Here is a 21,663-nt window from a genome sequence, read left to right on the forward strand (position 1 = left end):
CAAACACACACCGTCTTGCTTTACATGTATACCGATAGAAGACACACTTACGCCAAAACTCACGTCTACGTCTAACACAGGCTGACTACAGCTGTCTGAAGCTACCATTTGATGTTAGTCAGTTGAGAGTGATGCAAGCCCTCCCAGATCACTAACACATGGTACAGTAGGATCTATGATGGGGGAAGACTGGGACTTGAGAGAGCAGAGCTAGCATGGGGATCTCTCACACAACTCACTCATCTACAACATGACTATCACATCAAGACCCATAATTGCAGAATCTCACTATTGGCCAGGCACTAAAGAGGCACAGTGATGTAAGAGAAGAAGAGAGGGAAGAGGTGATACACAAATCAATGTGACACCAAATAATGGCTAGCAGACAGCAGATACAGTTGAAGTCAGAGGTTTACATACACTTAGGTTGGAGTCATTAACTAACAACTCCATAAATATCTTGTTGACAAACTATAGTTTTGGCAAGTCGGTTAGGACATCTACTTTGTACATGACAGATTGTCAGATTATTTCACTTATTCACTGTATCACAATTCCAGTGGGTCAGAAGTTTACATACACTTAGTTGACTGAGATTATAAAAAGCTTCCAGAAAATTATGTAATGGCTTTAGAAGCTTCTGATAGGCTAATTGACATAATTAGAGTCAATTGGAGGTGTACCTGTGGATGTATTTCAAGGCCTAACTTCAAACTCAGTGCCTCTTTTGCTTGACATCATGGGAAAATCAAAAGAAATCAGGCAAGACCTCAGAAAAATGACCTCCACAAGTCTGGTCCATCCTTGGGAGCAATTTCCAAATGCCGGAAGGTTCCACCTTCATCTGTACAAACAATAGTACGCAAGTATAAACACCATGGGATCACGCAGCCGTCATACTGCTCAGGAAGGAGACGCATTCTGTCTCTTAGAGGTGAACGTACTTTGATGCGAAAAGTGCAAATCAATCCCAGAACAACAGAAAAGGACCTTGTGAAGATGCTGGAGGAAACGGGTACAAAAGTATCTATATCCACAGTAAAACGAGTCCTATATCGACATAACCCGAAAGGCCGAACAGCAAGGCAGAAGCCACTGCTCCAAAACTGCCATAAAAATCCACACTACAGTTTGCAATTGCACATGGGGACAAAGATGGTACTTTTTGGAGAAATGAAAATATAACTGTTTGGCCATAATAACCATCGTAATGTTTGGAGGAAAAAGGGGGATGCTTGCAAACCAAAGAACAGCATCCCAACCGTGAAGCAAGGGAGTGGCAACATCATGTTGCAGTTTTGCTGCAGGAGGGACTGGTGCACTTCACAAAAAAGATGGCTTCATGAGAAAGGAAAATTATGTGGACATATTGATGCAACATCTCAAGACATCAGTCAGGAAGTTAAAGCTTGGTCGCAAATGGGTCTTCCAAATGGACAATGACCCCAAGCATACTTCCAAAGTTGTGGCAAAATGGCTTAAGGTCAACAAAGTCAAGGTACTGGAGTGGCCATCACAAAGTTCTGACCTCAATCCTATAGAAAATGTGTGGGCAGAACTGAAAAAGCGTGTGCGAGCAAGGAGGCCTACAAACCTGACTCAGTTACACCAGCTCTGTCAGGATTACCCAACTTATTGTGGGAAGCTTGTGGAAGGCTACCCGAAATGTTTGACCCAAGTTAAAGAATTGAAAGGAAATGCTACCAAATACTAATTGAGTGTATGTAAACTTCTGACCCACTGGGAAATAAAAGCTGAAATAAATAATTCTCTCTACTACTATTGGCTATGTATGCAAACTTCCGACTTCAACTGTAGATATATGAAAGAGAGAGAAAGGGCCAGAGCAAGAGGGGAAGAGAGAGAGAGAGTGTGAGAGAAAAACAGACAAGGAAAGCACTGCTTTATGTGAAAAAAGGGGTGATGGAAAATGTATGGGAGAGAAGGAGTGCGTGAGATAGGAAGAAAGTAGAAAGAAAGACAGATTCATTGGAGCTGCTGTGGATGGCAAGAGCGTATCAGAGAGCATTATGGGCAAGTGGAAGCCCTTACTCCATCACTCCCTCCACCAGGGTTGGAGTCTATATGAATTGAAAGAAGTAAATTCAGGAGATAAACTGATATTCCAATTCAACAAAACACTTTTTTTCCTGTGAATTCTCAATAAAAAAAGCTTTTTTTTTTCCTTCTCCATTTTTTTAATTTTAAATTCAAATCACTTCCTGAGGTAAATCCCACTCTAGTCAACTTTTTATCTCTCCCAAAACCACTGACTGAGCTTTATATAAGCACGAGTCTAGTTACAACTATGATGAAATACAAAACGTAAATAAGAACTTGAGGAAGAAAATGTAAAAATGTGTGACTCAATTAGGGCTGGGCGATATGGCCAAAATACTATATCACGGTATTTTACATTCTTTAGGAATGTAAAAGTTGTAAAAAATTAAAATTGTAAAGTACAGATACCAAAGAAAACGACTTAAGTAGTACTTGAAAGTATTTTTACTTAAGTACTTTACACCACTGCTCAATTGAGAATTTCCACACTGCCACGTAGGACTGCATGATGTGGGCAAATAATCTAGGACTTATTTTTAACGAAATGTTGCAATTGCGATTTGATTTGCGAATTAAAGCAAAACTGTTGGAATCATGGAAATAGAATGACTATTCTAATTCCATAGTTAGAATATAATAGTGGGCACTTTGAATACAGTGTTGTTTGAGATGACAATGAATTAAAATGCCAGGGAGAAGTTATTGTGACAGGGTAGGAACTAGTGTTAATAAGTGTTTCCAAGGGGACCATATAAGCGTTGGCTACATTGCATGTTTTCCCTTAGCTACTTCATGTAGCTAACATATTCTTGCTTTGCATATTCCTCTTTGATTTAGAAGATACTGTTGCACAAACAACATGCTGATTTAAGTCTACACCATCACTGTATCAGGCTGTATTAGCTAGCTATGTTTGCTCTTAAGCAGTACATTTTAGCATTAGCAGCTAACAATTAGCATCTCACAAGATTTAGGGCAACTTGCTAAGAAAAGACAAACTAGCTGTTTGCTGATGTGAGAAACACAAATGAATAGTGTCATTAAAGAACGCTAGTGGATTTATAATAAGAAGCAAAGTGAAAACAGCATTGTTGTTGTCAACATTGTTGCATGTGCTGCATTGACCAAGCAGACTGAACGCAAGTGTCTCATGGTTGAGGAACATCAATTGTGCTCCTTGAGTTACAGAGGGCGTGGCTCGTTTTGTGTGGAAAGTGGCACGGAGAGAAAGAGCGGAGAGAGATGACTCAAGTAGCGAAGTAAACTATAAAAAATTGACATTACACATGGCGTATCGCATTTAACAAACCAAACATTCAAATACGGGTACAGAGAAGGTTAAGTAAAAACCTAAACCGGTCCCTGCATCAATACCGGTATATCATAAAATACGGTATACCGCCCAGCCCTAGACTCAATGTGAAAACAGATAACGTCACATCAAAGGGCGGTTTGGGTTCTAGGGGGAGGAGAGGGAGGAGAGAGGGGGTACAGGCCTTTGTGAAAGAGAGAAGTAGTTAAAAGAGGATAAAAAAAGAGGTGGAGGCAGAGGGAGTGTGCTTTTCAGTTAAATGGGGAGTCCTGGGGGAGAGAGAGATTAAGAGAGGCTGTTAGATCTAATGCCAGCAATGAGGGGAGGGGAGGTCACACTTACATACACCCACCACTAAGGGGGATGGGGGGGTAACCTACCAAGGTAAGTTTTATTTTCTCTATCCACCCCATTTTTTCAATTTTCAAAACTGTACCCAAGTTTGGGAAACGCTGCACTAGGAAGTGGAAGCTATAGAATGGAAGAAAGAACGGAAGGACACAGGACCATAAGTGTACGCTCTTTATGTCTTTGGTGTGAAAAAGGTAGCCATTTTGTGCCAAGCATGGGGGGATAGTTACCGTGTCGAGCATGTCTTTGGTGTGAGCGGCAGAGATACAGAATCGTGCTCTGGACTCAATGATGGGTGTGGCTGGAAAGCCCACCACCACCACCCCGATGTTCCTCTTCAGCATCTCTCTACCAAACGCCCTGAGAGAAAGAGAGAGCGAGAGAGAAAGCAAGAGAGGGCATCGAACAACAACTTTAGAGGAGTAGTTTGTGAGTAGGTGCCCAACCAAATATGTATTTAAAGTTTTGAGCCTAATTTGAAAAACAAAACTGCATTCGAGCCACCTGGTTTACTATAAAGTTGAGGAATGGGGCTGGGGAAAGGCAACCTCTCATATTCATAGATTAAACTGTGGATGCCAGGGCTAACTCACCCTATCTTGGCCGGCATGTAGAGCATCATGGGAACTACGGGCGAGTCGCTGTTTCCGTAGATGATAAAGCCCATCTCTGTCAGTCTCCTACGGAAATACAAAGTGTTCTCTGCCAACTGCTGCACGCGATCACGACCTGGACACACACACACACACACACACACACACACACACACACACACACACACACACACACACACATACACACGGGTGAATTTTGAAGGATTTAAAAATGAGTAGCTTAAAGCCTGAACATACTCAATGTTGGTTAAAACTCTTTCTAAGATGACACAGTAACACTCTACAGTGGTTTGTCCTCTGTCCAGACAGACAGCTGATGTTAACCCCATCTGTCTCTCTGTTACCATCTGGCTGTAGCCTTTATCAGACTGGTAGAGCTCAAGGCAGACCCTCATGCCCCAGGCACATACTGCAGATCTCTATCTATTCCTACACAGCATTGGGGATGCAGGTTGTCTGTCTTTCTGTCTACGCAAGCCTATGTGTGTGTATGTGGAAGGGTCTGTGTGTGCTTCAAGGGCTGAAAGCATTACGAGCCAATTGATTACAACTTGTACATACACAGCCTTCGAAAGGAGGTCAACACACTTTCTCACCAAGCTCCTCGAGGTAATATTGAGGGAGAGCAGACTTCCGCCTCTTCCTTTATTGGCTATGAGGCGGACAGAACCGTTTCGGAGGGCCAGCTTGCATTTCTGCACGCCTCGGTTCTCACTTGTCAAATATTCTGCGCATGCTAAGGACTCGGGCCCAGGAATTTCCCCTTCCCTGACGATTCCCCCCTGCTAGTCGCCCCTCCGCCACCGTTGGCCAGATGCGCTAAGTGACGCCTTCAAGTCACTTTGGCACATTCCTGCCTGGGGTGCCAGGCTGAACAAAACACATCATCCCCAATTGAGAGCTACACAGAGAGTGACACACACACACGTCAGGATTGGTTTATGGAATGCTGACGTTTTTGATGAAACGGGGGGGAGCAGCAATCACTTGAGCGAGAGGAGAAGAGGGAAAGCGACAAGTGTGGGAACGTGACAGGGGATCATTGGACTCGACGTGTGTATAACATATATGAAAGTTGACTTGATTGGCTGATTATTAAATATATAATAACATTAGGGCCCCCCCCCCCCCCCAGAAACATATGTTAACATTGCCAAATCAAGTGACTCACTGGTTGATGGCACACTGTGGTATTTCACCCAATAGATATGGGAGTTTATTCAAATTGGGTTTGTTTTTGAATTCTTTGTGGATCTGTGTAATCCGAGGGAAATCTGTCTCTCTAATTTGGTCATACATTTGGCAAGAGGTTAAGAAGTGCAGCTCAGTTTCCACCTCATTTTGTGGGCAGTGTGCACATAGCCTGTCTTCTCTTGAGAGCCAGGTCTGCCTACGGTGGCCTTTATCAATAGCAAGGCTATGCTCACTGAGTCTGTACATAGTCAAAGCTTTCCATAAGTTTGGGTCAGTCACAGTGGTCAGGTATTCTGCCACTGTGTACTCTCTGTTTAGGGCCAAATAGCATTCTAGTTTGCTGTTTTTTTGTTAATTCTTTCCAATGTGTCAAGTAATAATATTTTTGTTTTCTCATGATTTGTTTGGGTCTAATTGTGCTGCTGTCCTGAGTCTCTGTGGGGTCTATTTGTGATCAGAGCCCCAGGACCAGCTTGCTTAGGGGACTCTTATCCAGGTTCATCTCTCTGTAGGTGATGGCTTTGTTAGGGAAGGTTTGGGAATTGCTTCCATTTAGGTGGTTGTAGAATTGAATGGCTCTTTTGTGGATTTTGATCATTAGCAGGTATCAGCCTAATTCTACTCTGCATGCATTATTTGGTGTTTACGTTGTACACTGAGGATATTTTTGCAGAATTCTGCAAGCAGTCTCTTAATTTGGTGTTTGTCCCATTTTGTGAATTCTTGGTTGGTGAGACCTCACAACCATAAAAGGGCAATGGGTTCTATAACTGATTCAAGTATTTTTAGCCAGATCCTAATTGGTATATCAAATGTTATGTTCCTTTGAATGGCATAGAAGGCCCTTCTTGCCTTGTCTCTCAGCTCGTTCACAGCTTTGTGGAAGTTACCTGTGGCTCTGATGTTTAGGCCGAGGTATATATAGTTTGTGTGCGTGCTCTAGGGCAGGGTGTTTTTGGAATACCATTATTTCTTGTCTTACTGAGATTTACTGTCAGGGCCCAGGTCTGACAGCATACGTGCAGAAGATCTAGGTGCTGCTGTAGGCCCTTGGTTGGTGACAGAAGCACCCGATCATCAGCAAACAGTAGACATTTGACTTCAGATTCTAGTAGGGTGAGGCTGGGTGCTGCAGACTGTTTTAGTGCCCTCGCCAATTCCTTGATATATATGTTGAAGGGTGGTGCTTAAGCTGCAGCCTCGTCTCACCCCATGGCCCTGCGGAAAGAAATGTTTTTTTGCCCATTTTAACCACACACTTGTTGTTTGTGTACATGTATTTTATAATATCGTACCCCCCCCCCCCCCAACACCACTTTCAATCAATTTGTATAGCAGACCCTAATGTCAAATTGAGTCAAAAGCATGAGAAGACTTTTCCTTTGTATTGTTTGTTTGTCAATTAGGGTGTGCAGGGTGAATACGTTGTCTGTCGTTACAGTATTTTGGTAAAAAGCCAATTTGACATTTGCTCAGTACATTGTTTTCAGTGAGGAAATGAACGAGCCTGCTGTTAATGATAATGCAGAGGATTTTTCCAAGGTTGCTGTTGATGCATATCCCAAGGTAGTTATTGGGGTCAAATTTGTCTCCACGTTTGTGGATTGGGGTGATCAGTCCTTGGTTCCAAATATTTGGGAAGATGCCAGAGTGAAGGATGATGTTAAAGAGTTTAAGTATAGCCAATTGGAATTTGTGGTCTGTTTATTTTATCATTTCATTGAGGATACCATCAACACCACAGGCCTTTTTGGGTTGGAGGGTTTGTATATTGTCCTGTAGTTCATTCAATGTAATTGGAGTATCCAGTGGGTTCTGGTAGTCTTTAATAGATTATTCTAAGATTTGCATTTAATCATGTACATTTTTTGGATGTTTGTTTGGAGAAGTGGGTTAACCATACATCTCAGTTTTGGATAGATAACTCTGCACACAACCCTCCTGAAAACATATTCCCACCCTTTCGACTCCATCCCCCTCTCTCTCCCTCTCCTCCGGCTGCTCACACACACTGTGGGAAAGTATATACCCAACGGCGCAGGACTGACAGCACAGTATTATCATGGTCAGTCAGCCCATGCATGCCAGAGATGACTTGCACACTGGACAGAGAGAATCACTTAGGGCTGTCCCAAATCGATAATGACCTTGATGAAAACAAATGGCAGCAGGCTGCTTGGTCTGGTTCTGAGTCACTATCCTCTCATCTTCCAAATGGAGCTGTGTGTTGTGTTCAACTGATACGGGACACTTGGCACTGCCCACCAATACACAAGACTACTGCCACTGCTGAGGCAGAGAGTATAGAGGGAGGGGAGAGAGAGAAATAAAGCGAGAGAAAGGAGTGGAGGGAGAAGGAGGAGAGTGGGAGAGAGAGGGGGGGCGAGAGGGAGGAGGAGAGGGAGAGAGAATGGGAGAAAAATAACAATTTCTCTCTTACTCACGTTCACCCTCACACAAGCACATACTCGTTGCCATGTTCTCCAGCCATTTCCCTAATGATCCCAGCCTTTCCCCTCCAGAGCTGTGATCAGCTACATAAACTGTGAGGAGAACAAATGTATTAAGACCCAGAGCAGGGCTGGCCATCTGAAAGCAATAAGGCCTTACAGGGGGAGCAGTGTGTGTGTGTGTGGAGTGGTCGCTGACTTCAAGCTCTTCAGTCAGAGTGTTCTCTCTCCAGGGGGATGGGGTGTAGGGCTCTCCAAAGAAAATCTTTCTAGGGTACCCTTTCAACAGCTAGTTTCACAACACACACACACGTACGCAGTGGCACGGGCACATACACACTTAACTCCTTCCAGACACGGGGCAAAGGGATCTGGAGTGAAAGATGGGGAGGGGGGGGGAGATGAAGGAAGGGGGGTGGAGGGGCGAAAGAGCTTCCAGATGTAGGGGCTGTTTCCCTTTCAGATGAAAGTTCCTCCTCACTTCCTTCTCATCTGAGAATTGGGGGAGGAGGAGGGATAAGTACAAAACACCCACAGCGCTTTGGAAGTTTCTACACCAGCTTCAGTTCAAGGGCTTCTGACAAGCAGAGATGGTCAGAACACACACACGTAAGCATTTCGATGGACGATGTATACCATGTGTATCCTGTACTCCTGTACATACAACTAATAAAACTTAACACACACATCTCTGAGTAGCAGTAGAATAAGAAGCTGGGATGAAAGCTCTATATGGCAATGTCCATGCAAAATCGGGTTTTCACTCACACACACACGAAACTTACACACAGCCATGGAAAGATCAACAGCTTTAGAAGACTCTAGATCCTGTATCTAAACCATAAAAAGTAAAAGACAAATGCAAGGTAGAGACAGAACGAGGCAAGGAGAGCGAGTTTATCACTTCTAAACTCAAGACCGTTCAGAGACCAAACTTCTCCAATCTAATGTCTTTTGTCCTGAAGAGACAATGGGACGTCTGACATCACTAACTTTGGACCCCGCCTTTCTCAGGAGTCAGGGGAAGTCAACACCCCCACTCTGAAATGGATGGGCTGGAGTTGGTATGGCCCATCTCAATGTCAACCAGATATCATGCAAAACCTGTTTCTAGCCCGGATCCATCCAGTCTTAATCCACTCAATCATCCAACTGGATTCAGATGGAATCTGGAAGACAGATTTTGAATCAAAACAAATGAATTGAACAAAAGATTCTGTAAATAGGAGACACGCTTGTTGGCCATGTTCAGTCCTTGGTAGAGCAGTGGCACAATGTTCATCAAGGCACGGAATTGTTGGCCTTGTCCAGAAATACATGCCTCCCTGACATGTACCCAACTGAAGATGGGGGGTGGGCACACACTAGAGTACCATTTCCCTTCTATCCGTCGCACTTCCTGCACCTCCGTCCCATTTCCTGTCTGCTGTGGCAGTCACTCCAGATGAGACCCACATGCTCCCAGGCGTGACGGGAGACCTCCCAACTTCCCAAACTCACCGGGAAAACCGTAATATCAGGGAATGGGAGTTTTCCCTGAGTGGAAACAGGGATTGTTCCAAAGACTTTCTCCTGGGCTCCAGAGATAATATTTATCCCTTCAACATGTTTTTAGGATTACGGTTTACTAATCATCCTGTGACAACGGCTTTGTAAACCACTTCGAAGAATAATAACACATTAACTCAACCACGTCTTGCCTTTTCACTTCAAATCTTATTCACCTGTGGAGCTAACTTGGATCCATCACAGCAGCTTTGCACAAGTATAGTATTGTCTGTAGAAGTTGAATACATTATTATAATTAGTCTATCTGGGTGTGAGGCTTGCTGGCTAGTGCTTTGCAGTGATGGCTCCACCTCTGCTTCTTGTAATGATGAGGGTCTAGTAACACAGATGCATGTCTCTCTTTCAGTAACATCATATCCACTTGTTTTGTAGGTCACAGTAGCTTCACATGGCTATTTAACCTTTATTTAGGCAGCGAGTCCCATTGAGACAACTGTCTCTTTTGCAAGAGAGCCCTGCGTGACCAGCAGAAATTACACATTAAAAAGTTAGACAACTAATGCTTCAATCAAGGCAGGAGCACGGACAATACAAAAACACTATTATAAAAGTGGTTTCGTTGGTGAACAGGTCCTACAACAATATGAACTACCCGAAAGGCACAGATGCGTCCAACTGTAGGGTATTCTGAAGGTTCGACAAATACATAGCTTTTGGAACAATAAGAAACACATGTTGTTGATTTTTTTCTGTTTCAAACTATTCTGCTACACCATGTCCTAATGAACACTGCCCTGGTCTGTGGTCCTGATAAGGCCTGGGCTATCCGTGAAGAATGACTGGGTTTGGCCCATAGTTCTGAGAGGGTGTTTTTACACCACATTTAAAGGCCACTTTACAGGCCTGTAACTCCAGGGGTTATAGCTCTACTGTACTACTGCCTGGCTAGGCACGCTGTATAAATTACACTGGATGAATAGAACCAAATCACACCATATGTGTGTGTGTGTGTTTAAAAAGGCCCCGTTCCCACATAGTGTAGGATTAATTATCTGTGGTGCACAGAGGAGAGAGACGTGTTGAAGGTCTTTTGATGGTTTTCCCATGAACTTCCTCTCAGTGTTTTATCTGTGGACACTGGAAGGTTGAGTGAGAACCAAGCATGGATGGTTTTAACATCACCTCTAAAAAGCCAAGATGCAGTCTGAAAAACAACACAGAGCACGAGAACAGAGGAGAACGTTGAGGCTGACACACGGGTGGTGAGACTACGTGGTCATCTGTGACATCCATTCATATGCCCTGTGAACGAACATTGCCACATCCTAACTTGAGATACATGTGAGACTAATTGTCACGCAAATCCTACACTTATCAAAGCATGATCATTTCTGTGAAAAGTCAAGTTACACGCACACCTCCCTATTTCAGATTCTGCTCTAAGAGTGCATCTGTGGTGACATCAAGGGGGAGGAGGCAAACGTCCCCCCTCTAGCCCATTGAAGGACCACCCTGATGGGAGTTTAGAGGGTGTCGGTCCCCCTGGGGAACCACAGGATATCCGGCCACCTATATACGACCTCCAACTGAAAAAATGTACATTGTGCATACCGCACGCACACACAGACCTTTATATAAATGCACACACTCATGCAGGCATGCACACACACACATTGACCCCTCCCCCAATTTGATTGCTTTTCCAGTCATGACCCAGTTCACACACACAGCGATCATTAAAAATGCCAATTAGCACGCCACTATGCTAAACACTGTGGCCACAACATCACAATTTTGCAACATACACTGATGTCAATGACAGATTCAAGGTATGGGTCAGTTCAGTGGTCAATCAAAGGGAAAGGCGGGGAGGAGAGCAAGGTATGGACAGCTCAGCTGTCACTCAAAGGGAGAGATGGGGAGGATGGCCAGGTACGGACAGCTTAGCTCTGACACACAGGGAAAGGCAGGGAAGAAGGCCAAGTTTGGTCATATCTTCTGTCAATCAAAGTGAGAGGTGAGGAAAAGAGCCAGGTATGCCAATGTGTCCTTCAACAGTTGTTTGACATCTTTGTAGCAGCGCTCTATATACAGTGAATGAAGGGTGGAAAAAAGGAGGAGAAAGGATCTAGGATCAGTAGTCGACCTCCTGAGGCTGCAGTAATGGTAGGATTGCCTGCAGGAACAATGTATTTGTCTGGCAGGAGTATATATGTATCAGATAAGATGTGGTGAGATGTGGACAACCTTGAGCAAGGCTATGTTACAGAAACAGTCACTGAACGTACGCTCGAATGTGCATGCGCACACACACACACACACACAATGGTTTCCGTCAATAAAATAAATCCCACTGCAAAAGTTAATTGATGGAAATACCAGTCGATGGAAATACATTTGACCGTAATGTTTATCGGTCGATTGGAACATTTGCATAATTGAAATGAAATTGGCCTGGTTGTATTTTTGTTAGTCGTCATGCATCTTATTTATCTAACAACTACACGTGCAGAGCATACAGACTATTTGAGTGGGATTTCACCTGCTGCTCCTCAGCTGGTTGCAGCTGGAGTAAAACATGTGCTTTAACTTCTTGGTGACGGGGCAGTATTTTCACATCCGGATGAAATGCCCAAATTCAACTGCCTGCTACTCATCCCCAGAAGATAAATTATGCATATTATTAGATTTGGATAGAAAACACTCTGAAGTTTCTAAAACTGTTTGAATCATGTCTGAGTATAACAGAACTTATTTAGAGGACAAACCATTCAGATTTCTTTTTTAGGTCACGCTCTTTTCAATGAATTTTCATTGGGATTCCAGATTTCTAAGGGACCTTCTTGCAGTTCCTATCCCTTCCACTGGATGCCAACAGTCTTTAGAAATTGGTTGAGGTTATTCCTTTGTGTAATGAAGAAGTAGCCCTGTTCAGAACGAGGGTCACTTGTAGTCTACTGTTAGATAGAGGTGTGACCAGGAAGCTAGCTACAGTTTGTTTTCCTCCTGTATTGAATACAGATCATCCAGTCTTCAATTTTATCGGTTATTTACGTTAAAAAAAACTAAAGTTGTATTACAAAAGTAGTTTGAAATGTTTTGGCAAAGTTTACAGGTAACTTTTATTTTGTAGTCACATTGCGCAAGTTGGAACCGGTATTTTTCTGGATCAAACGCGCCAAATAAATGGAAATTTAGGATATATATAGACGGAATTAACCGAACAAAAGGACCATTTGTGATGTTTATGGGACACATGCCAACAAAAGAAGCTCGTCAAAGGTAAGGCATGAATTATCTTTTTTATTTCTGCGTTTTGTGTCTCGCCTGCAGGGTTGAAATATTTTCTCTTTGTTACGGAGGTGCTATCCTCAGATAATAGCATCGTTTGTTTTAGTCAAAAAGCCTTTTTGAAATCTGACATGTTGGCTGGATTCACAACAAGTGTAGCTTTAATTTGCTATCTTGCATGTGTGATTTAATGAAAGTTAGATTTTTATAGTAATTTATTTGAATTTGGCGCTCTGCATTTTCCCTGGTTAAGAAGACCATTCATTCACTGAGCAACGATTCTAAATGCAATCGCGTGTTACAAACTGTTTTGGTGAACGACAAAAAATAGCCACTATTTTTATTTCTCAACTGGTAATTGAAGCACGCCACTCATTCACCATTCAAGTGCAGGCAACAGGCTATCAGCGCGTCACCCACCACTTTACATCGTGAGCTGCAGGCAGTATGCATTTTGAAAATATACTTAATTGTTTGAAACCTGTATGTTTTACCTCATATCATGAGGTATGCCTCACCTTGGTTCAAAGTAGCCTATAGGCAAAATCTGACCATGGAAACGTGGAGACAATTACTTTAAAGACTTCATCGGCTGCGGGTAAGTTCAAAGTTTGGGCAAGCTTACAATTTATCTTACCATTTCTACTGTTTTGGGTGCCATTTATGATTTTCATATGTGCAACAGTTTACTGTGAGAAACTATAGTTTTAATATATTATCATTCACAATGGATGTAAAAAAAAAAAAAAAAAAAAAAAGTTCAACATTGCTGAGCAGCAGGTACTTACTTCTATGTGTGCTCAGGCTCACTCCTTCAGCATTATCAGGACAGAGAAACCAGACCCATGCTCAATGTTCACATGGAGCACTCCAAACAAAAGACAATGAACAAATTTACAAAACTTCATAGATGGTTACTCTGCAAATGACGTTTCCACTCTGAGAATGAGAACGGTAAATGACTGTAATTAATACATGCATTCAAATAAATTAAATGTAACCAAATGACAGGGGTTAACGGTACATTTACTACTGGTGACATACGTAATGGGGAATTGATTAAAAAAATAATAATCAAAGGGCAAACAATTCACACAAGGAAACAATGAATGCGCAAGAATTGGCAGGAGACAGCTGAGCCATTCTGGAGAGATACTCGTCTACAGTGCATTCGGAAAGTATTCAGACCACTTGACTTTCTCCACATTTTGTTACGTTTCAGCCTTATTCTAAAATGGATTGAGTCTTTGTTTAGACATTTTTGCAAATGTATAAACAATTTTAAAAAATCAGAAATACCTTATTTACATAACTATTCAGACTCTTTGCTATGAGACTTGAAATTGACCACAGGTGCATCCTGTTTCCATTGATCATCCTTGAGATGTTTCTACAACTTGGAGTCCACCTGTAGTAAATTCAATTGATTGAACATGATTTGGAAAAGGCACACGCCTGTCTATATAAGGTCCCACAGTTGCAGTGCAGTGTCAGAGCAAAAACCAAGCCATGAGGTTGAAGGAATTGTCCGTAGAGTTCCGAGACAGGATTGTGTCGAGGCACAGATCTGAGGAAGGGTACCAAAACATTTCTGCAGCATTGAAGGTTCCCAACAACATAGTGGCCTCCATTCTTAAATGGAAAAAGTTTGGAACAACCAAGACTCTTCCTAGAGCTGGCCGCCCAGCCAAACTGAGTAATTGAGGGAGAAGGGCCTTGGTCAGGGTGGTGACCAAGAACCGGATGGTCACTCTGACAGAGCTCCAGAGATCCTCTGTGGAGATGGGAGAACCATCCAGAAAGCCAACTGTCTCTGAAGCACTCTGCCAATCAGGCCTTTATGGTAGAGTGGCCAGACAAAGACACTCTTCAGTAAAAAGACTCATGACAGCCCTCTTGGAGTTTGCCAAAAGGCACCTAAAGACTCTCAGACCATGAGAAATAAGTTTCTCTGGTCTGATGAAACCAAGATTGAACTCTTTGGCCTGAATGCCAAACGTCAAGTCTAGAGGAAACCTGGCACTATCCCCACTGTGGGGATATTATTCAGCAGCAGGGACTGTGAGACTAGTCAGGATCGAGGGAAACAGACCAAAGTACATAGAGATCCTTGATGAAAACCTGCTCTAGAGCACTCAGGACCTCAAGACTGAGGCAAAGGTTCACCTTCCAACAAGACAACGACCCTAAGCACACAGCCAAGACAACGCAGGAGTGGCTTCGGGACAAGTCTCTGTATGTCCTTGAGTTGCCCAGCCGGAGCCCGGACTTGAACCCAATCGAATATCTCTGGAGAGACCTGAAAATACCTCCCCATCCAACCTGACAGAGCTTGAGGATCTGCAGAGAAGAATGGGAGAAACTCCTCAATTACAAGTGTGCCAAGCTTGTAGCATCATACCAAATAAGACCTGATCTGTAATGTCAATGGTGCTTCAACAAAGTACTGAGTAAAGGGTCTGAATACATTTGCTTAAGTTTTATTTCTGATTTTATTTTTAATACATTTGCAAAAATGTCTAAAAACCTATTATTGATTTGGCATTATGGGGTATTGTGTGTATATTTTAGAATAACATAACAAAATGTGGAAAAAGTCAAGGGGTTTGAATACTTTCCGAAAGCATTGCATACCTTTGCGAAACACCCCTCCCCTTCTTCATTTCTCAACATTTGAAATTATACTCAAGACACATGATCTTCAGACATATTTTAGATGCTTTTCACTGACTGCTTGTGATTTGAAACAATCCACAGAATTTTCTTAAATAAGAAAATGATCCTTGAGTCCTCTGTGGCTAAGACATGCTTTCTGGGGACTTATTTTGAATGATATCATTTATTTTTGTATAAACAGGAGTAATTATAGAAATATATCCAAATGTTTCCATCTGTCACATAGGGAACCGTTATCAGGTGCTCTGTTTAGAATGGCGTTTTCCCAGGTGCTCTGTTTAGAATGGCGCTTTCCCAGGTGCTCTGTTTAGAATGTATTTTTTCCGCAAATTGCCTCTCTGCAAATGTTTGAAAATTATGTTTTATTGGCTTCTTCATTACATGAGTTGCCGGTTCTGTTCAGGTGTATTACCATAATCTAAATGTGATATTTTTTAGTCATTCTGAGCACCGTGGACGCCCTAATGGGTTATGCACCCAATACATATGGGTCCACTACATATCTCAAATGGACGGTAAATTTAAAATCTTCCCGTCATGTTGTCCGGCTCCACATTTTCCTAGCGGAAACCCGGACACACACACACACACACACACACACACACACACACACACACACACACACACACTTCACCTGGGGCAGACAGTGCAAGAGCAACTGTTTGTTGTCGTTGTCCTCCCGTGATTAAGTGGCATGTGTCTGTATGAAAGTGTGCGTAAATGCCCTTGTTCTTGCAAGTGTACAAAAGTGTGTGTGTGAGAGAGTTGGTTGAGAGGGCCTCACCAAAGGGCCTATCAGTGTGGCCTGCTGGGTAATTGTTGCCATATTGGAGAGGTTGGTTGGGGTTCTGGGTTAGATATTGTACCTGGAAAGACTCTGTGCATCTGTGGAAGCCATCACTCTTATTTAATGAGTGGTGAAAAACAGAAGAGGGCAGAAACTAAAAACCTCCCACATGACATTCTTTCCCTCCATCAAAAGCATGAAAGTGAAACAATTGTGATGATTCAAGGTTAGGGTTGACCATACTGAATGTATTGTACAGAGAGTGGAAAAAGTATGTGATGACTTGTTTTTTCCACAATATGTTTAAATTAAAATTATGCAACACTAAGCAGGGACAGTGACAGGAATAAAGTAAGCGAGTGAGTGTGTGGGTGGGTGTGTGTCTGTAGCCATGGTCAGTACTGCAGAGGGGTATATACTACAAAGCCAGATGCCTTTGATAAGCAACCAGAAATAACTATAGATTTTCTGGAATATTAAAAAAAGCTAAACTTAGATTGTGGAATCAAATCGGACCAAGCCATTTTCAAGCTTACCCTTAAAAATAAATTATTGTACACACACACACAACCAGTCAAAAGTTTGGACACCTACACATTCAAGTGTTTTCTTTATTTGTACTATTTATACATTGTAGTATAATAGTGTAGACATCAAAACTATGAAATAACACATATGGAATCATGTGTGTTAATCAAAATAAATGTTATATTTGAGATTTTCAAAGTAGCCACACTTGGACTTGATTACAGCTTTGCATACTCTTGGCATTCTCTCAACCAGCTTCACCTTGAATGCTTTACCAACAGTCTCGAAGGAGTTCCCACATATGCTGAGCACTTGTTGGCTGCTTTTCCTTCAATCTGCGGTCCAACTCATCCCAAACCATCTCAATTGGGTTGAGGTTGGGTGATTGTGGAGGCCAGGTCATCTGATGCAGCACTCCCTCACTCTTCTTCTTGGTCAAATAGCCCTTACACAGCCAGGAGGTGTGTTGGGTCATTGTCCTGTTGAAAAACAAAAGCCCAAACCAGATGGGATGGCGTATCTCTGCAGAGTGCTGTGGTAGCCATGTGGGTTAAGTGTGGCTTGAATTTTAAGTAAATCATTGACAGTGTCACCAGCAAAGCACCTCAACACCATCACAGCTCCTCCTCCATGCTTCATGGTGGGAACCACACATACAGAGATCATCCGTTCACCTACTTTGCGTCTCACAAAGACACAGCGGTTGAAACCAAAAACCTCTAATTTGGACTCATCAGACCAAAGGACAGATTTCCACCAGTCTAATATCCATTGCTCGTGTTTCTTGGCCCAAGCAAGTCTCTTGTGTCCTTCAGTAGTGGTTTCTTTGCAGCAATTCAATCATGAAGGCCAGATTCACAATTATTTGGGATGCAATCTGAGGTGCAGTTCATTGCCGATTTCTGAGGCTGGTAACTCTAATGAACTTATCCTCTGCAGCATAGATAACTCTGGGCCTTCCTTTCCTGTGGCGGTCCTCATGAGAGCTTGATGGTTTTTGCGACTGCACTTGAAGAATATTTAAAAGTTCTTGAAAATTTCCGGATTGACTGACCTTCATGTCTTAAAGTAATGATTGGCTGTCATTTCTCTTTGCTTATGTGAGCTGTTCTTGCCATAACATGGATGTTTACCAAATAGGGCTATCGTCGATATATAAACCCCACCTTGTCACAACACAGCTGATTGGCTCAAAAGCATTAAGGAGGAAAGAAATTCCACAAATTCACTTTAAACAAGGCACAGCCGTTAATTGAAATGCAGAGTTCATTTACTAACTCTATTTTATCAATGTACCAAATCGGGCTTCAGGAAGAAGTATAGCACAATTACAGCAGCCATGAAGGTTTTAAATGATATCACTGAAGCCATTGACAAAAAACAGCACTGTGACTAACTTTTGATTGATCTCTCTAAAGCTTTTGATACAGTTGATCATGCTATACTAAAGGCAGAGATTGTCGAGTGTAGGTCTTTCGGAGCATGCAGTTGCATGGTTTGCTAACTATCTGTCTGATAGAACTCAGTGCACTCAATTTGATGGGCTTATGTCTGTTAAATTGTCTGTCTTGAATGGTGTGCCCCAAGGCTCTGAACTTGGTCCTCTCTTATTCACTATTTATATAAATGACTTCATTTTTATGCTGATGATACTGTTATTTACTGTTGTGCCTCGTCTCTTACAAAAGCTTTCCAGAACATGCAAACTGCTTTTTATACTGTTCAACATACCTTGTGTCAAAAGGATAAGCTTCTTATCCTCAATACTGACAAAACTAAACTAATGGTGTTTTCTAATGCAAGAAATAAAACCTTTCACCTATTACTACCTGTCAGGGCAAGGAGATTACAACCTCAATCTCATATAAATATCTTGGAATTTTAGTTGATGACAGCCTTTTAAAGGCTTATTTAAATTGCATATTCAACAACTTGAAGCTGAAAATTTTATTTTATTTTAGGAATAAGGCCTGTTTTTCTTTTGAAGCCAGAAGGAGGCTAGTGTCAGCTACATTATGCCTTTTCTAGACGATGGGGATATTTTATATATGAATGCTTCCGCTCAGTGTTTGAGATCAATTGACAACCTTTACCATGGCACACTGAGATTTATTTTAAACAGCAAAACCCTTATGCACCACTGCACTTTGTATACCGGCCTTCTCTAGTCACTCGTAGGCTCAGTCACTGGTATACTTTTATTTACAAAGCCATTTTGGGTTTACTACCTTTTTATTTGGGCATTTTTATTGTTCAGAAATGTGGTGGGTACTCTCTTCGTTCGCTGGACTTTATCCTGCTAACTGTTCCAAATGTCCGAACTGAATTTGGTAAAAGGGCTTTTATGTCATCTGCGCCATCGTCTTGGAACACCTTACAAAATACTTTTAAACTGGAAGAACTTGTCCCGATTGGTGTTTTTAAATCACTGCGGAAGGATTTTGAGGCTGATTCCCTGACCTGTCAATGTTTTTAATTTGCTGTTTTATACTCGTGAATTCAATGGTTTTTACTAGATTACTTGTAGTTTTTCATGTTGTCTGTCTGTAATTTTTTTGTAATGACTTGGTGCTGCTTATCTTGCCAGGGCGCTCTTGAAAAAGTTATTTTAATCTCAATGAGCCCTTCCTGGTTAAATAAAAGGTTAAATAAAATAAATAAAAATAATTCCAGGTGACTACCTCATGAAGCTGGTTGAGAAAATGCCAAGAGTGTGCAAAGCTGTCATCAAGGCAAAGGGTGGCTACTTTGAAAAATCTCAAATATATTTTGATTTGTTTAACACTTTTTTGGTAACAAAATTATTCCATGTGTCATTTCATAGTGTTGATGTCTTCACTATTATTCTACAATGTAGAAAATGGTTTAAAAAAATATATTTAAAAAAACTGGAATTAGTAGGTGTGTCCAAACTTTTGGCTGGTACTGTATTAGAGGTCGACCGATTATGATTTTTCAACGCCGATACCGATTATTGGGAGGACCAAAAAAGCAGATACCGATTAAAATCGGCCGTTTTTTTTATTTGTAATTATGACAATTACAACAATACTGAAGTAACACTTATTTTAACATGTTCAATTTGGTTTAAATAATGCAAAAACAAAGTGTTGGAGAAGAAAGTAATATGTGCCATATAGAAATGTGTGCCATGTAATAAAGTTAACGTTTAAGTTCCTTGCTCAGAACATGAGAACATATGAAAGTTGGTGGTTCCTTTTAACATGAGACTTTAATATTTTAAGGTAAGAGGTTTTAGGTTGTAGTTAATATAGTATTTATAGGACTATTTCTCTCTATACCATTTGTATTTCATATACCTTTGACTATTGGATGTTCTTATAGGCACTATAGTATTGCCAGTGTAACAGTATAGCTTCCGTCCCCCTACTCGCCCCTACCTGGGCTCGAAACAGGAACACATGGACAACAGCCACACTCAAAGCATCGTTACCCATCGCTCCACAAAAGTCCAGCCCTTGCAGCGCGAGGGGAATAACTACTCCAAATCTAAAAGCGAGTGACATTTGAAACAGTATTAGCGCACACTCAGCTAACTAGCTAGACATTTCACATTGGTTACACAGGCCATTAGGCTGATAGGCTTGAAGTCATAAACAGCGCTATGCTTGCGAAGTGCTGCTGGCAAAAAGTTCTGTTTGAATGAATGATTACGGGCCTGCTGCTGCTCGGTCAGGCTGCTCTATCAAATCAGACTTAATTATAACATAATAACACACAGAAATACGAGCCTTTGGTCATTAATATGATCGAATCCGGAAACTATCATTTCGAAAACAAAACGTTTATTATTTCAGTGAAATACGGAACCGGTCGGTATTTTTTTAATATTCTTGTTACATTGCACAACCTTCAATGTATGTCATAATTACGTAAAATTCTGGCAAATTAGTTCGCAATGAGCCAGGCAGCCCAAACTGTTGCATATACCCTGACTCTGCGTGCAATGAATGCAAGAGAAATGACACAATTTCACCTGGTTAATATTGCCTGCTAAACTGGATTAGTAGTTATAACTAGTGATTGTGATTGATTGTTTTTTTTATAAGATAAGTTTAATGCTAGCAAGCAATTTACCTTGGCTTCTACTGCGTTCGCGTAACAGGCAGGCTCCTCGTGGAGTGCAATGGTTAGAGCGTTGGACAAGTTAACTGTGCGGTAGCAAGATCGGAACCCCTGAGCTGACAAGGTGAAAATCTGTCGTTCTGCCCCTGCACAAGGCAGTAAACCCACAGTTTAGGCAGTCATTGAAAATAAGAATGTGTTCTTAACTGACTTGCCTAGTTAAATAAAAGGAATAAAACATTTTTTTTTTTATAATTAACAATCAGAAATCGGCACCCAAAAATACAGATTTCCGATTGTTATGAAAACTTGAAATCGGCCCTAATTAAAATCTGCCATTCCAATTAAAATCGGTCGACCTCTATACTGTATATCCAAATATTTATGCTAGTTAGCTGGCTAACTCCTTAATCCTGCTTTGCGGTATACCCCTTAAGTAGCTGGACTAACCTAAATCAACATCTCTATTCAACTTTCAGCTTTGAAAAACATTTCTCAAACTCTTTTGGAATATATATATATATATATTGCTCAAAATATATGTATGTATGTATGTATGTATGTATGTATGTATGTATGTATGTATGTATGTATGTATGTATGTATGTATATATATATGTATATATATATATATATATATATATATATACACACACACACACACACATATACACACACACACACACATACATAGCTCAAACAAATAAAGGGAACACTAAAATAACACATCCTAGATCTGAATGAATTAAATACTCTTTTCTTTACATAGTTGAATGTGCTGACAACCAAATCACACAAAAATCA

General features: G+C 41.5%; 1 protein-coding gene across 1 annotated transcript in view; it reads right to left on the minus strand.

The window, feature by feature from the left end:
- The window catches only part of sptlc2a (serine palmitoyltransferase, long chain base subunit 2a), a 56,271-nt gene that overhangs the window by 2,516 nt on the left and 32,092 nt on the right, over positions 1-21,663 (minus strand). The window contains exons 10-11 of the mRNA XM_020487531.2: positions 4,318-4,453; positions 3,955-4,084 (exon numbers count right to left, since the gene is read on the minus strand). Of these exons, the coding sequence (XP_020343120.1) occupies positions 3,955-4,084; positions 4,318-4,453 (266 nt within the window). The remainder of the gene's footprint in view (positions 1-3,954; positions 4,085-4,317; positions 4,454-21,663) is intronic.

Source organism: Oncorhynchus kisutch, linkage group LG7, assembly GCF_002021735.2.
Source record: "Oncorhynchus kisutch isolate 150728-3 linkage group LG7, Okis_V2, whole genome shotgun sequence".
NCBI classification, from domain to species: Eukaryota; Metazoa; Chordata; class Actinopteri; order Salmoniformes; family Salmonidae; genus Oncorhynchus; species Oncorhynchus kisutch.